Source organism: Alligator mississippiensis, chromosome 5, assembly GCF_030867095.1.
Source record: "Alligator mississippiensis isolate rAllMis1 chromosome 5, rAllMis1, whole genome shotgun sequence".
Taxonomy (NCBI): Eukaryota; Metazoa; Chordata; order Crocodylia; family Alligatoridae; genus Alligator; species Alligator mississippiensis.
Genome location: NC_081828.1, coordinates 131,610,032 through 131,626,676, shown reverse-complemented (window position 1 = coordinate 131,626,676; position 16,645 = coordinate 131,610,032). Strand labels below are relative to the sequence as shown.

At 43.6% G+C, this 16,645-nt stretch overlaps 1 protein-coding gene across 2 annotated transcripts in view; it reads left to right on the top strand.

Moving 5' to 3' along the window:
* STAC (SH3 and cysteine rich domain) overlaps positions 1-16,645 on the top strand; it is a 121,148-nt gene that overhangs the window by 101,011 nt on the left and 3,492 nt on the right. Inside the window, exon 11 of one of the 2 annotated variants that reach the window (XM_014602501.3) lies at positions 5,421-8,751. The exons of the other annotated variant lie outside the window; for it this stretch is intronic. Coding sequence (XP_014457987.2) covers positions 5,421-5,519 — 99 coding nt within the window. The 3' untranslated portion in view covers positions 5,520-8,751. Of the gene's footprint in view, positions 1-5,420; positions 8,752-16,645 lie in introns of those variants that run through there. 2 annotated transcript variants of the gene reach the window in all.

The following is a 16,645-nucleotide window of genomic DNA, read 5'->3' as shown; positions in this document are numbered from 1 at the left end:
GGGTTGGAAGGGACCTCAGGAGATCATCTAGTCCAACCCACTGCTCAAATCAGGACTACCCCAAACTGTATTATCCCAGCAAAGGCTTTGTTGACCTGGGTCTTAAAACCCTTTAAGGATGGAGATTCCACAACCTCTCTGGGTAGTGGACTCTCCTAACTGTTATTCCTAACCGTATGTCTAGTAGTCTTAGGAATAGACTCCATCAATATTCAAATCCAGTTCAGACTAGTAGCAAATATCACTGAGACACAATCTCTTCAAGGCTGTTTGGTGCACTTACATGAAATGAGTTTTTTCTGTCAGTCCAAATGCTAGTGAGTCAGCTGGCACAAAAAACACAACCACATTGGGCACTTTGGCTGGCAGAATCAATAGGAATGAATAGGCATAGAGACTGAAGTGTCTGCCTTCCATGCCCAGAACTGGCCCCTTTAAACTGGGATTTAAAGATTTTGGCAGGATAACGGGTGAAAGCTTAGAGCACATCTATGCTATACCCAGTTTTCCATAGGCTGCCAACCTGCACTTCTGTCAATCTGGCATTTTATACAAGTTTTGAACTCACTCTAGAAATTGGACTGCCTTTGTATCCAAATAATTGTTCTGTGGAAAACAGGCTGTAGTACAGTGATAGGGAGTGCTGTTAAAAATATGCAGGAGAAAGGGAGCTGAACATAACAGTCATGAACAGTCTGAGCAAGCTCATAGTGACTGTTTGACAAAGGGAACTTTCCACTTGAGCCTAACCCCAAAGTACAGGACCCATGTGAATCAGAGAATATTAATAACTGTGTGGTTTAAAAGATCGCTTCTTAATCATTCATCTCAGCCATCTGTTTAAGGAGTAAGTGATAGAGAAGAATCCTTGAGGGTCAGAATGTGTTGACAAGTTCAGAGAACAGCCAGGACCCCGACCGTTTGGTTTTAAGCAGAATGAAAACAAAGAATTGGAGAAGTGACTTTCTAATCTTAGATCATCTTTTCCACCTCCAGTTATTTCTAGGACTACCCGGTGACTCTGAAATAGCCTGAGAAATGGTTCCTTGCACCATTTCTAATTTCTTGAACAAGAGTCAAGTTTTTTTGTGTTGCTGGTTCACTAGGGAGCTGTTGCCCAGCTGCTCACTTACCTTGGCAGCATGGCAGCCTTCAGCACATAAATTGAGCCAGCATGAATAGGTGCCATTTTAAGCAGGCTCCAATTAAATACAGCAAGCTTGTAAGTGCCTGATGGCAGGAGCCTCACACTTCTGTTTTGTTTTACTTCATGGCCATAGTATTGCTTTGCATTTATCAGCAGCACTAAAATATTGGAGGAGCTGAGTCAACGCACAGGGTCCAAACTAAGAACAAATCAGAAGGCCTCCATTTAATGAGCCACCTGCTGGAGAAAGGGCTTGAGTCTCTTCCCATTGACTGCACATTACAGAGGCTTTCTTTCATTTACAACATGATCGTAGTGCTCCACTGATGTCCAGGAATTTACCACTGATATAGACAAGGTGAGCAAGCAAAGAATCAGGTCCCAAAACTACAATTGAGGACCAGGTCTTTAAGTCAAACAAACTAAACTGAAAAACGAAAACTCCCCTTTGCACTGTCAGACCTTGAGATGATAGAAAAACCTGGAGCAGCTGTAAGCACTGGCAGCTGCTACAGCCCCTTAGGGCTAGTTGCATTGAGAAGAGATTGTCAGTATGCAGCATGGTATGATCATACCCCTTTCTCCTCCTAAAACACCCTCCTACTGGAAAGCAGTGGCACAGTACCAGCTGCGATTTGCCATATGCAAAAACTAGGGAACTAGCTAGCAAGGGAAATTTATTAGGAAAGGCTATGCCACTCTATCTAATTAAGATCTGAATCTTCCACAAAAGCATCCCCACAGTTCTCAAGAGGAGCTCAAACAGTTGATCAGCAACATCCACCTCTGCATTAACTGAGGTTGAGGCAAAGGTGGCCTGTGCAAATTTCTAAACAAGTTATTTCCTACTACCCACAAGGAAATATGCCGAAAGTAACAGAAATGATAGGTAAGCACTATCCTCTCCCCTTACATTTTACATGGGTTCCTAAAGAGAGCTTGGTGCTATTCAGTTATGTAATTCAGCTTTGCATAAGTTACTCCTTTTGACCCAAGCAGTTAAAAAGTTTGGGTCTTTCAAGTTAGAATAACATGGTGATGGAGTTGTGCATTTCTTTGATGCAGTTCTGAATATTTCCAAAGCTTGTACAAAATCCCGTTCCTTGAACACAACAAAGAATGAAACAACAAGAAAGATGCCTGACCTCTATCCCAGGGAAGGTCTTAGAAAAGTTTATTAAAGAGGCCATCCTTAATGGACTGGTTGACACCAACATCCTGAGGGATAGCCAGCATGGGTTTGTTGCGGGTAGGTCTTGCTTGACCAATCTCATTTCCTTCTACGACCAGGTGACCTATCACCTGGACAAGGGAGAAGAGATTGATGTCATATATCTTGACTTGCAAAAAGCCTTCAATCTGGTATCCCATGATCACCTCTTGGCAAAGCTGGCCATTTGTGGCCTTGGGTCCACCACGATCCACTGGCTGGGAAATTGGCTCCGTTGTTGGACCCAGAGGGTAGTAATTGACGGAAGTCAGTCGTCATGGTGCCCTGTGACCAGTGGGGTCCCCCAGGGCTCTGTCCTTGGACCCATACTGTTCAACATCTTCATTAATGATATGGACATTAGAGTCAGAAGCAGACTGGCCAAGTTCGCCGATGACACCAAACTTTGGGGCAAAGCATCCACACCTGAAGACAGGAGGTTGATCCAGGCTGACCTGGACAGGCTCAGCAAGTGGGCAGACGAGAACCTGATGGTGTTTAACACCGAAAAATGCAAGGTTCTCCACCTTGGGAGGAAAAACCCACAGCATCCTTATAGGCTCAGCAGTGCTACGCTGGCTAGTACTACAGAAGAAAGAAACTTGGGGGTCATCATTGACCGCAAGATGAACATGAGCCTTCAAGGTGATGCTGCGGCTAGTAAAGCGACCAAAACACTGGCTTGCATCCATAGATGCTTCTCAAGCAAATCCCGGGATGTCATTCTCCCCTTGTACTCGGCCTTAGTGAGGCCACAGCTGGAGTACAGGGTCCAGTTTTGGGCCCCACAATTCAAAAAGGATGTGGAGAAGCTTGAGAGAGTCCAGAGAAGAGCCACGCACATGATCAGAGGTCAGGAAAACAGACCCTACGACGACAGGCTGACAGCCCTGGGGCTCTTCAGCCTGGAAAAGCGCAGGCTCAGGGGTGATCTGATGGCCACCTATAAGTTTATCAGAGGGTGACCATCAGTATCTGGGGGAACGTTTGTTCACCAGAGTGCCCCAAGGGACGATGAGGTCGAACAGTTATAAACTACTGCAAGACCGTTTCAGGCTGGACATAAGGAAGAATTTCTTTACTGTCTGAGCCCCCAAGGTCTGGAATAGCCTGCCATCGGAGGTGGTTCAAGCACCTACATTGAACATCTTCAAGAGTAAATTGGATGCTTATCTTGCTGGGATTCTATGACCCCAGCTGACTTCCTGCCCTTCAGGCGGGGGCTGGACTCAATCTTCCGAGGTCCCTTCCAGCCCTAATGTCTATGAAATCTATGAAATCGATGCTTTTGCTCATACTCCCAAGCTCATTTCAGCTACTATTCAGCCCAAATAGCTCTCTCTTCTCCATGTCTTTTCTCATTGCTGTCCTCCTATTGTTTTGATTATCATGAATTATAGGGTGCTTCTTGGCAGATCTCTGACCATTCTGTTATCTCTTACAGACATACAATTTCTTAATAAATCATAGCTAGCTAAACCAATCCATGCATTAGCTCTTTGCATGCTCTTTGCCTTGAGCAGTGACCTGTGCCTGAGATTGGAGTGGAATCTGTTATTCTTTTAGCTTTCTGATTCCATAAAAGCAGATCGACTGTTTGTTTACAGCAATGATGACCTTTCCTCATGTTCAGTGAGCTTTAACCCAATCCATAACATGTACATTAAAAGCATTATTTAGTGCATGGGTTTTTATATACCAAGAATTCAGTGTCACAGGTGATAGATCAAACATATACTTCATTCAAGAAGAAAAACCTTGCTTAATGGAAAACCACCAAACCTGTTTGTTGTTCCAAGCCTCATCTATAAAATGTGGCAGCAGATGACAAAGTATCTGTTTTATGATGCACCTTCTTTTGCATTCTTCCCTTATTAACACCTCCCTATTCTGACTGCACAGATTACTTTCATTGAGCACACCCATGTGTATGTACGGCACCTAGCAGAATTGAAACCTGCTGCCAGACGATGCATTTAGACACTACTATAAGGCAACAACAACAATAATAATAATAATAATAATGCTAAAAATGGTTCAGTTACTGCGTCAAACAGAATTCAAAACTGACTAATGAACAGGCGTGTTGACTGCAGTAATGGAATATTGGCAGTGTGGTTTAGTGTCGTGGGGCATTTTTACATGTGCACCCAATGCAGCACCAGGCACTTTTAATTAGCGAGCTGTACTAATTAAAAGCACCTGTGCATCATGAGAAAATGACAGCGGAGTGCTTTAAAACAAAGCATATCAAACATGTTTTATTTGAAAGCGCACCTCCACCATTTTGTCATCACAGAAACGCATTGTGCTTCTGATACATGTGATGCGCGAGACCGCCCGAGCACATCAATTTATGTGCTCCAGCAGACTCAATTAATCAAGTCTACTTCAATGCACTGGATTTCCAGCATGTCGAAGCAGGCTTCCCCACACGTGTGCAAGTGGCCATGGTTATTCATTTTGTGCCCTCTAACAAAATATTTCAAATATTGGAAGCATATTCCCCCTCCCGCCTACACAGAAACATAACTGCTCAGTGAGAGTTTAGACAGACTGGCATCCCATGCTTTTCCCTGAGAGGCCTTTGATTCTATCACTGCAGTAGACCCTCCTATTCAGGAATATGTCTGCACACACGCAGCACAATTGTACTTCACCAGGGGAGAATAGAATCTCAAACTGTGGGCAAATACCCCAAACTATGGTTATGTAACTGTGTACACACCATTTGGATGCTTACAGTGAAATAGGGTTTAGGTCTAACTGCTAGTGCATGCTGTAAAGTAAGTCTTGATCTGAGAGAGCTCCAAGTGATGTAAATAAGAGTTGCAATATTGACACTTGGGGAGGAGGGGTGAGAGGAAGAGCCCTTGACTATATTTTATGTAAAGCTGGAGGTTGTTTTACAATTTGAGTAGAAGTGGAAAGAAGACAGTTTTCTTTAGAGGCTATATAAGCAAGACAGCTCACCCTCGCAGTAGCTGTTTGCTCCCAGGATAAAGTGTCTTTTGGTCATGGCAAAGCATGTATTTGAGCATTTCTCACCCTCTTTGAATTCAGATCTGTGTGACATCTGAAAAGGAGCATGATGGCTTTATCAAAGTGTACAGCGGGAAGAAGAAAGGCTTCGTCCCCATAGACGTCCTAGAAAACATCTGATTTCAACATTCCACTTGCAGCAGTAGGAGAGCTTTGTTGGCAATGCCTGTCTCCCTCATCTCACACTGTGTCAACCCAGATGGGCTGTCTTGCAGATGTTCAGGGAATAATGAGACAACTGCAACAACAATGAAAAGACATTTAGACTGTTAAAGTAACAACAAGATTTTATTTTAAAAAATAAAATAAAAAGAGGGTTGATTCAAAGAATATGTATCAGGAAACCTCCAAGGGGGAAAAGGGATCAGGGAAGCTAAAAGGAATAAGGTAAGACGTGTTTGGCCTTAGCTGATTTTCAGGGCAAGACAGTTATTAATACCCTGATGGAGACAGACAGCCGTTCTGAAGGACTAAACTTGCATCCTGTCCTTGTCTCCTAAGAAACCTGTTGAACTGTATTGTTGTTTGATGTGTGAGTGGAAAAAAGAAAAGGTCCTTGTACTGCAGTCTGATGCTTGTTAGTAAAGTGTGGCTCTAGAGTTTTGTCCACAGTATTAGCCACAATCAGTACAGCGTTTAATCCAGATGTTTAGTCTCATAACAAAGCAGTTTGGAGACATTGTGTAAATGTCAATCTGAGAAGTGCACTTTGGTCTGGACAGCGACGGCTTTCTCTTTCTCTGTGACTGCAACACATGAAAGAGCAGCCACCTTACATGTCCCTTGTTTTTTGTCTGTATACGAACAAAACTGTCAACACATGTTGGATGTAATGACTGTTGTGTTACCTGATAGACTTAGCTGAGTTCCTCCTCTTCAGAATGTCTGACTGGACGTATTCCTCCAAGTTCCCTGCTCCTTTATCTAAGGATAGAAGAAGTGACAAAATGCTCAGAGCTGGGTGAGAGCCACATGCTTGAGAAGTTTTATATTTTTCTGGTGTTTCTTACATTTGGAAAGATTTTATATCTCAATCCTATTAATAATAAAGGAAGATGGTCAGTTAAGCCCTGCTAAGAGTGAAACTGATAGTGACTAACATGTTGTAAGTGAATGTATAGCTCAGAGCGAGTGAGAGAACTGGATTGTCTTCTAATTGCGCTTAATCCTGCCATTGACTAGATAGCAGCACTTAGGGTTCAGCTGTATGTACACTAAGCCAAATTCTGCCTAGATGAAATCTCCCATGCTTAAGTCCAATGAAGTTGCAGAAATGCCCATTAAGAAAGTGCTTGGGTGACAGTCTGTATCACGTTGTCTCCAACCTTGAAAAATTCTGCTGAAGGGTGCAGAATGAACCCCTTGTGCCCAAGCAAAACCCATTAGTTTTAGTGGGTCTCTTTAAAAACATACGGTTCTCCAATGCAAATCACATCATAACATCAAGGTCTTAGCACTCCCCAGACTACATGGAAGCAAGATTTTCATTTGAGCTTTGCAGGTGGCCACTGTGTCTAAAATAGGCTGAATCACAAAGGCCTATGTCTCAACATCAAGAAAGTTTGCATCTGGAGCCCTAGGCCCTAGTCTGGCATGTCAGATGGCCCTGCTCTGGCATGTGGGTTGAAATCCTAAGCCCCTGCAGAGGCTTCCTGAGGCCTGTATGCTTCTAGACAGACTCAAGGGTCCACACAGCAGATCTGTCTGTGAGATAAAAGCCACACATTGCGAGCTCTCATCTGTTTCTCATTAACAAGTAAGAGTTAGGGGTATCAACTGCTGAATCCTTCTCTTTACAGTTTATGTCGTTTATACTGATTGCGAGCATCCCTTTGTCCAACCAAAACCATCCTAGCGCATAACATGTTTAGTGGGATTGCCAGAGATTTATTTATAAATGGTCTTTTTCTTTCACTCAGCTCGCTTTGCAAGGTAACCAATGGGGAAGCAAAGGAAACATACGCCTTAGAGATCAAAAAAAAAGAAGCATTAGAAGTGTCATTACTCTACCCTACTTTATAATATTTTTATTTCATAGTAACCAATCCAAATAATACTTTAATAAAAACACCTCTCAAATGCTTGTTATAACAAAAATATTTGCTACTTGGGCCTGGCCTGTTAAACCTGAACTGTATTACTCTATACATGTGTGCTACTGTTTACATAATTGCATCATACTGTGATTCCCCTCGTACTGCAATCTCTTCCTATGATTTCAGTTTCTCCATAAAACATACATCATACTACTCAAAGGATGATATGAATAGTAACTACAATTCACAATGGCCTTTAATCAATGTCAGTTTGATTCTTTTGATACCAAGCAATAAATAATAAAGTGACTGAAAAAAGCCTAAGTGGATTATGTCATGTTCAAGCAAACATTGCTTCTGAACCAAAGCTTTCATGGTTACTTTTACCTTTCAGTTTGGTTTGATTTGGTTGGCTTTGCTTTTTGGTCATTGTTTGATGTGGAAAACAGTATTTTGTCCCTATTTTAACACAATGCTTATGCACATGCCTGACTTGAAACACACTCTGTTGGCTGCTGATATGCTTAAAGGTAGGCATGTGTTTAAGCACTCAGCTTAAAGAAATAAAGGTCTTGATTCAGCAATTTTGGATGCCTTATTCTGAATCCAAATTAATGTTCCATAGTTTTTTTTTCTACCATTTGCAATTCACAATAACTGTTGCATTAATAATTGGATAAAAATCAGGCAAAGAGTAGGACTGGACTTTATCTAATACTTGCTCAGAAAAATTGAATTTTAGGAGATAAATGTTGTTCACATCTAATTTAATGTTCTGCTTAATAAAGAACATGCAATGGTTGGAAGGAGAATGGAAATATATGCATCTTGACCTCTTCTTTGCATTGGATAGTTTATCACTTTACATTATTCATCATTTGGAGCACTTACTACAGTCATCAGCAGGCAAAACTATTCAATGGTTTATCTGAATTACTCCTGCATCCCTGAGGATTTCTGTGCTGAAACATTCCCCAAATAGTTCTTCTATAAAACATATAGCACATATAGAACATGTGATGCTACTGTGTGTAATAAAGGTTTTATCGATACGCATTTGGTATGAGCTGCACAAATTGCAGTCAACTGCCATTCATGAACAGTACAGTATCTTAGATATATAGCAGTAATGCCTTTATACCATACATTCTTCGGTGGCCTCCTGTCACAATATGATCTACAACTCATGATTAACCTATGCTACTCATTGTCACAGGATGTCATTGAGGTCAAGAATTTGGCCAGATTACCAGAGAAGTTGTATATTTCTATGGATAACAAAAATAGATAGAATTATAATAAAACTTTTAAAAAGAGTTCTGAAAAGAGTATAAGACCTCGTTCTTCAGGGCCTAAACCATCCTAATTATCAGGGGAAAAGGAGGATAATTCCCTAAGTACTGATTCTATTACAGTTATGAGCTGCATGAGCTATGTACAGGAAGCCATTTGCTGTACATAATGATACATTTTATCACCCTGGGTAGGTCTGTAGGACTTAGTGTTCTGTGTTTTGAGCATCATCTGCTAGCACTCTATTTATTAATAGTTGGTTTATCTATAAAGACACCTGTGTTTTAAAAACATTTATTTCATCTTTCTCTTCCAATTTAAGAAATTGAATAGTAGTTGAGTAATCATAGAAAAGCAAGGCTAGAAGGGACCTTGAAAGATCCTCTATACCAACCCTGGCTCAGGGTAGGATCATCCCTTTTTAAACCATCCCAGAAACATTTGCCTAACCTTCACCTAAAAGTTTTCCATTTAAATCCTGGATTCAGTGAAGTCAATGACAAAAAATCCCTGAAGTTCTTTAGGGCCAGGATTTCAGCTTTAGTTGATGAGAGACTAGCCATCAGGTTTACTGCTTTTCTAGATATCTATTTTCTAATGTGCACACATGACACCTCAAGGTACTCTAAAGAAGATGGTACACATCACAATGAGAGACCGTAAAGATTTGATAGACTATAGTATTTATTGTGTAGAGCTGTTCCTTTCTCCATTCACATATAAAAGATAGGGCGCATCTATACATCACCCCAAGTTGCTGTAGCAATGTGCTATGTTGCCATATGACAAGCTACGGTGATGTAGTAATCACGTGAGTCTACACATGACTGGCAGCTACTTCACCATAGCAACACACTCCCCCATTTTAGTGCACCACTACGGCAAAGTAGCAGCTAAAACTAATCATATGTCAAACACATGGCATATTACGGACAGTACTTCCAAGAGGTAGTACTAAAACATGGCGCATTAACAACATCACCGTAGGGCGATGTGTAGATGCACCCATAGAGAAGGACATAATACAGCAGTATTAGTTTCCAGAAGTCTGTCATACATTTTATCAAATGTTTTGAACATCAGTGAAAATGGAGGAAAAAATTAAAAATCAGAAAACAAGTCCGTTTTGATTATATCTAAAATATATGATGATACAAATCTCATTGCCATGGAGATTGCTTTTATACTTTACCATATTACAAATAGTTTTCTAGTCCAACCAAAATAGTTCCTTTCAAATATCTCATATAGTCACAGACTATCAAGATGTGCACAATGCATTTTGCAAAGCACATAGTGCATGCAGATAAGTATTTCCAGTGGGAACATATATCAACAAAGTCTTCATATTTAGTTTTCCATGGCAAAATAAGTTCATCTAAGTTGAGGTACAAAAGTATTATTTTTAAACCTAGCCTTTATATAGATATTGTAATGCGCCTGGGGAATGAATACTTGGCAGTATGCTCAAAAGAAGCCAAGAGCTGCAATAGCAAGATTGTTGCTGGTCAGCAAAGTAAATTTCTGAGCTGCTAACAGAACACCATTCAACACCTCCTCAAATTAATGTATCTCATTCTACCAGTGATATTATTCCTTATATTTAACAGCGTCAACTTGATGGCAAGGACAGAGTCCCTTTAGTGTCCATCCTGATTGATTGGTTCCCTTATCTTAATGTGTTTGGCACCTAGATAGGATGGTAATTGGTGTCCTACAAGTACCTGAACCAGACAGATAAATGGATAGGGGAGTACAGCAAGACAGCACTATCTGCATTCATACCAACTGTGTACCATACAAGCACACCGCTACAGAGAGCTGAGCTGCAGACATATATGACTGCATATATATGAGGCACATGAATAACAAAACACTCTGCACTCCAAAATGCACGCTGCCTCCTAAGGCAAAGTTGGGAACTTATACTTAAAAAAATAGCCAAGCTGGAAACCTGAACCATATTGAAGATGATATGCAAAACATGAGCCAACCTGTGTGTTTAAAAAATGTCATGTGCACAGTATGGAAATTTAAACAGATTGGCCAGAGATACACCAAGGTTCATCTGATTATGTATGCTACCAGGCCACTAATAATTTGATGGCTCTCAGAAAGATGAGGTTGGGTTTTTTTTGGGGGGGGGGGCATGAAAAGGTGTTATTTTAGCAGTGCAGTAACCTGAAAAGAGCCCCAACAATAAGAGAGGTGCACTGGTAAAGCCTTCCATAAAATATAATTTGTTGGTGTTGTTCATCTAGGTCCAATCCTCCCACCCAAGACAAGGTACTGACACTGAAATAGCCCTGTCAGCTTTAACACACCTGTCACGATTCTTAACCCACTCGTTCTCCAGACACTCCATCAGTCACCAAAGCAAATCACCTCTCCCCACACAATGTGTTGACAATGTATAGCCATCACAGAACTGTGCTCTACACCACACAGGAAGGCCAATATCCTGAGTGACCATGCCAGCTATTGTCTGCAACAACAGTTGCAGCTCTGCTGCTTGGAACCAAAAACCAAAACCTTCAGCGCTTGCCCCTGCTTTTTCGCATGCATACATATGCAGAAAACATATGCCATTCTTTGTGCTGTCCTGCTACATACAGTCTATTCTTAGCTAATGGTCACTGGTGCTAAACATCTGGACCCAGGCTTGCATCCAAGTGCACCCTTAGCCCAACATCCACTCCTGTTTGGAGTTGCACTGGTTCTCACACCCACTCCCTTAATGGAAAGTTCTTGGAAAGCATCTGCCCTGTTAAATCTGCAGCCTCTTCCCTAAACCCAAACATACTTGAACTCAGTGAAGTTCTTTGACCAAGGGATATGTGTGTATTCCATACCAGCGATTTAGTGCCTCAAACCAGAAGGTTGGCTGCCCAAGGAAAAGAGCCCAACAGGAGCAGAGGTCTGTGTAGTAGAGGGTGGAGGATTGTATGTCTGAGGGGAACAAAAAGTGAAGAGACATGATTTTTTTTACACTTTGGGGGAGACCAGCTTTCCCAGGCACAAGCATCACTTGAATCATCTGGGAAAAGAATATCTGTGAGTGACTAATTCATATTCTTCATTACTATACATCTCCACATTTTGGCTCAAGAAATCTACAGTGAATATAAATACCTGCCTCTCCCCAGCATCCTGAGGATGAGTCTGTGCTTGATCACATCAGCAAGTAGAAGTCCTGCCTCCCTCCATCCCCAGTCCTTTCTCTTGCTGCCAAGGGCTATTCTCCTTGTGATTGTTATCTAGGTCACTATGAGGAATCCCTCCCTGTGGCTCTTTCTGCCTGATGATGTCACTGGAGATTGCTGTTTCATTGTAATGCCCCTGTTTCATAGCATTATTCTACAAATGGCCTTGCTTATGCTATTGCAACACAACTCGAGATGACAGGAAATGCCCAGATGGGAAGCAAAGGAGATTTGCTTCTCTCTCATTTTCTGGGTGATGCCTGGTGAAATTACAATGCAAGATGACTCATCTCCAACACAACAGCAATGAGCATCAAGCAAGACATGTTCACAGAGCTGGTCCTGCTGGTGAGAGGGAGGAGTGATATGATGTACTATTGATTCACATGTATTTTAATGAGACTGTTGAGGAGGTTACAATCAAATAGCTATATTAACCAGATTTGACTGTACCATATGGGCACCAGAGAAAACAGATTATTGGCCTAGAAACTAGGCTGGATTATGCAAGTAAGTGTACCCTGCCCTCAACTGCATATGCTGGACTTACAAGACAACCTCATATGCATAATATATGCCTTCTTACATAAGTGGAAGGATGAGGGCCAGCATAGTTGATAAATATTATGGTACATATCCTATAAACACAGCTTCTCAATTACTGTAGTGCTAACTATATTAGTCACCTCAGGCTCTTGTGCACTTACTAGGACCAACTAGCTTGTAAATAAGATGGCCATTGGCAAAGTACTGGCCTGCTATTCAGGTGATCTAGATTCAAGTTTCAGTTCTATCATAGACTTCCTGCATGACACTGGGCAAATCACTTAGGGAAGAACTTTGTTTCACTAACAAGATATGAATGTGATACTCTCTAGGCACTCAACAACATTTCATAGTTTCATGGTTTCATAGTAGCTAGGGTCAGGAGGGACCTGAACAGATCATCTAGCCTGACCCTCTGCCACAGGCAGGAATGAATGCTGGGTTCACAAGACCCCAGACAGGTGATCATCCAACCTCCTCTTGAATATGCCCAAGGTAGGGGCAAAGACCACCTCCCTGGGAAGTTGGTTCCAGATTTTGGCCACCCTAACTGTAAAATAGTGCCTTCTGATCTCCAACCTAAACCTATTCTCCATCAGCTTAGGACCATTGTTCCTCGTCACCCCAGGTGGTGCTGGGGAGAAAAGGGCTCTGCCTATTTGCTGTTGATCCCCCTTGATGAGCTTGTAGGCAGCCACCAGGTCCCCCCTCAGCCTCCTCTCGCTGAGGCTGAACAGGTTCAGGTCCTTCAGTCTCTCCTAATAGGGCCTGTCCTGCTGCCCTCTCACCAAGCGGGTGGCCCTCCTCTGAACCCTCTCCAGAGGGTTGATTCAACTTCAACTTGCACACAAATGCCAAAGTGACCAACGTGGCCACAGTTATACCCTACCCAACTAAGTTTGTGCCAACTGCATGTGCTTAGAACCAATTCAGTGCTGCCCTGGAGGCATCTAATTTCATTTACAGTCTGCTATGATTCAACTTTACTAGGGCCAGACAATAGTGCTGCATAACCCCCAAAACTGTAGCTGGCCAAAAACCACACTCATGTCCATTTAGCCATCTTACATTTTGCTCAGCAATTAGAGATCCCAAGGGCTTTGTTACACATTACACTTTAAGCTTCTCAGATGTGGATTGGTGTTAGTGTTACCTGAGTTTAGTTACATATTCAGACTAAAAACCTGCTCTGTATGTCCCCAACCTGCACCACTCTGACTTGCCACAAGGGCTAGGGACAGAAGTTATACATAAACCAGTTTCAGCCATTTTGAAACTGGTTTATGTCAACTGAACTTCTGTCCTGTTACAGGCTGAAACAAGTTTCTGATTCCTTAAACTGGTTTAAGATAAACGTGGTTGAATGTAGTATCAGATTGAATGTTATTAGTAGATGTCTAGAATTATGAATCCAAAAAGATGACAAAACTAGTAGGGAAATGCAGATCGCCCGAGCTAGGGACTAACATAAGAGGGATGCAGGTGAGGAGGAGAACACAACTAGGTTACAGAAAATATAATGTTGCCAACTAAGCCAAGGTGTGGGGAAGGGTGGTGAGGGAAGGGGAGGGAAGGAGTTCACGATGCTGCGAGAGAAAGAAGATAGATACACACAAACCCATACAATGGTCCACAATGGTGGAGGAAGTAGGTTGATGAAAGTTTCTCAGTTCACCTGGTGCTGGCTACTGGGGAGGACCTAGTCGGCGACCTAGTGATCGATGGGAAGCTAGGTGACAGCGACCACGAGCTGATCAACTTCACCATCCGCCGAAAAGCTGGCAAGTCGGTCAGCAACATGCAAGTTCTTGACTTCAGGAAAGCCGACTTTGACAAGCTCAGGAGGCTTGTCAGTGAGGCCCTAAGGGACTGTGACCGCAGGGAGAGGGGAGTTCAAGAAGAGTGGTTGCTCCTCAAGGGAGCGATCCTCAATGCACAAACTAAGTCTATTCCATCTCGGAGGAAAGGCAGCAAGAGGGCACAGCAGCCCCCCTGGCTCTCCAGGGACCTAGCAGACCTCCTGAGGCTAAAAAGAAAGGCCTACAAAGGATGGAGGATGGGAGTCACCTCCAAGGAGGATTATTCTGCACTGGTCCGGTCCTGCAGGGAGCAGACCAGGAAAGCCAAGGCTGCAACTGAACTCCAGCTAGCTTTGAGCATCAAGGACAATAAAAAGTCCTTTTTCAGATATGTGGGGAGCCGAAGGAAAAGCAGGGGCAACGTTGGACCCCTGCTGAACCAGATGGGGCAACTGACAACTGACGCCCAGGAAAAAGCCAACCTATTAAATAGGTACTTTGCGTCGGTCTTTCATCAGCCCCATGGGACGCCCGTGCCTGCTACGGGGCTGGGAAGTCCGGGTGAGGGTGATCCCCTGCCCTCCATTAATGCTGACTTTGTGAAGGAACATCTTGAGAAGCTGGATACCTTCAAGTCAGCCGGCCCTGACAATCTTCACCCCAGGGTACTCAAGGAGCTGGCGAGCATCATAGCCCAGCCTCTAGCGCGGATCTTTGAAAACTCTTGGCGCTCTGGTGTAGTGCCCGAAGACTGGAAGAAGGCCAACGTGGTGCCTATCTTCAAGAAAGGGAGGAAAGTGGATCCGGCTAACTATAGGCCCATCAGCCTGACTTCTATCCCGGGGAAGATCTTAGAAAAGTTTATTAAGGAGGCCATCCTTAATGGACTGGCCGACGCCAACATCTTAAGGGATAGCCAGCATGGGTTTGTTGCGGGTAGGTCTTGCTTGACCAATCTCATTTCCTTCTACGACCAGGTGACCTATCACCTGGACAAGGGAGATGAGATTGATGTCATATATCTTGACTTCAAAAAAGCCTTCGATCTGGTGTCCCATGATCGTCTCTTGGAGAAACTGGCCAATTGTCGCCTTGGGTCCCCCACGATCCACTGGCTGGAAAATTGGCTCCGGGGTCGGACCCAGAGGGTAGTAATTGATGGAAGTCACTCATCGTGGTGTCCTGTGACCAGTGGGGTCCCCCAGGGCTCTGTCCTTGGACCCATACTGTTCAACATCTTCATTAACGATGTGGACACTGGAGTCAGAAGCGGACTGGCCAAGTTCGCCGATGACACCAAACTTTGGGGCAAAGCATCCACACCAGAAGACAGGCGGGTGATCCAGGCTGACCTGGACAGGCTCAGCAAGTGGGCGGATGAGAATCTGATGGTGTTCAACGCCGATAAATGCAAGGTTCTCCACCTTGGGAAGAAAAACCCGCAGCATCCTTATAGGCTCGGCAGTGCTATGTTGGTTAGCACTATGGAAGAAAGAGACTTGGGGGTCATCATTGACCACAAGATGAACATGAGCCTGCAATGCGATGCTGCGGCTAGTAAAGTGACCAAAACGCTGGCTTGCATCCATAGATGCTTCTCAAGCAAATCCCGGGACATCATTCTCCCCCTGTACTCGGCCTTAGTGAGGTCGCAGCTGGAGTACTGCGTCCAGTTTGGGGCTTCACAATTCAAAAAGGATGTGGAGAAGCTTGAGAGAGTCCAGAGAAGAGCCACGCGCATGATCAGGGGTCAGGGAAGCAGACCCTACAATGACAGGCTGAGAGCCCTGGGGCTCTTTAGCCTGGAAAAGCGCAGGCTCAGGGGTGATCTGATGGCCACCTACAAGTTTATCAGGGGTGATCACCAGTATCTAGGGGAACGTTTGTTCACCAGAGCGCCCCAAGGGATGACGAGGACGAATGGTCACAAACTACTACAAGATCGTTTCAGGCTGGACATAAGGAAGAATTTCTTTACTGTCCGAGCCCCCAAGGTCTGGAACAGCCTGCCGCCGGAGGTTGTTCAAGCGCCTTCATTGAACACCTTCAAGATGAAACTGGATGCTTATCTTGCTGGGATCCTATGACCCCAGCTGACGTCCTGCCCTTTGGGCGGGGGGCTGGACTCGATGATCTTCCGAGGTCCCTTCCAGCCCTAATGTCTATGAAATCTATGAAATATAGAGTCTCATCACAAGGGTCCTCTTCAGGTAGAATGGGGTGGTCCATTGCTGAAGATTCCTCTCGAAGTGAAGTCCAGCAGGTGCAGTGAGGGGTTCAGGTGGTCCCCTCTGGGTCCAATCCAGTGATGGTCAGTCTGGTGGGGTTGGTGTACTGGCGGTGGCCCATGATGTGCTCCATGTAGATGT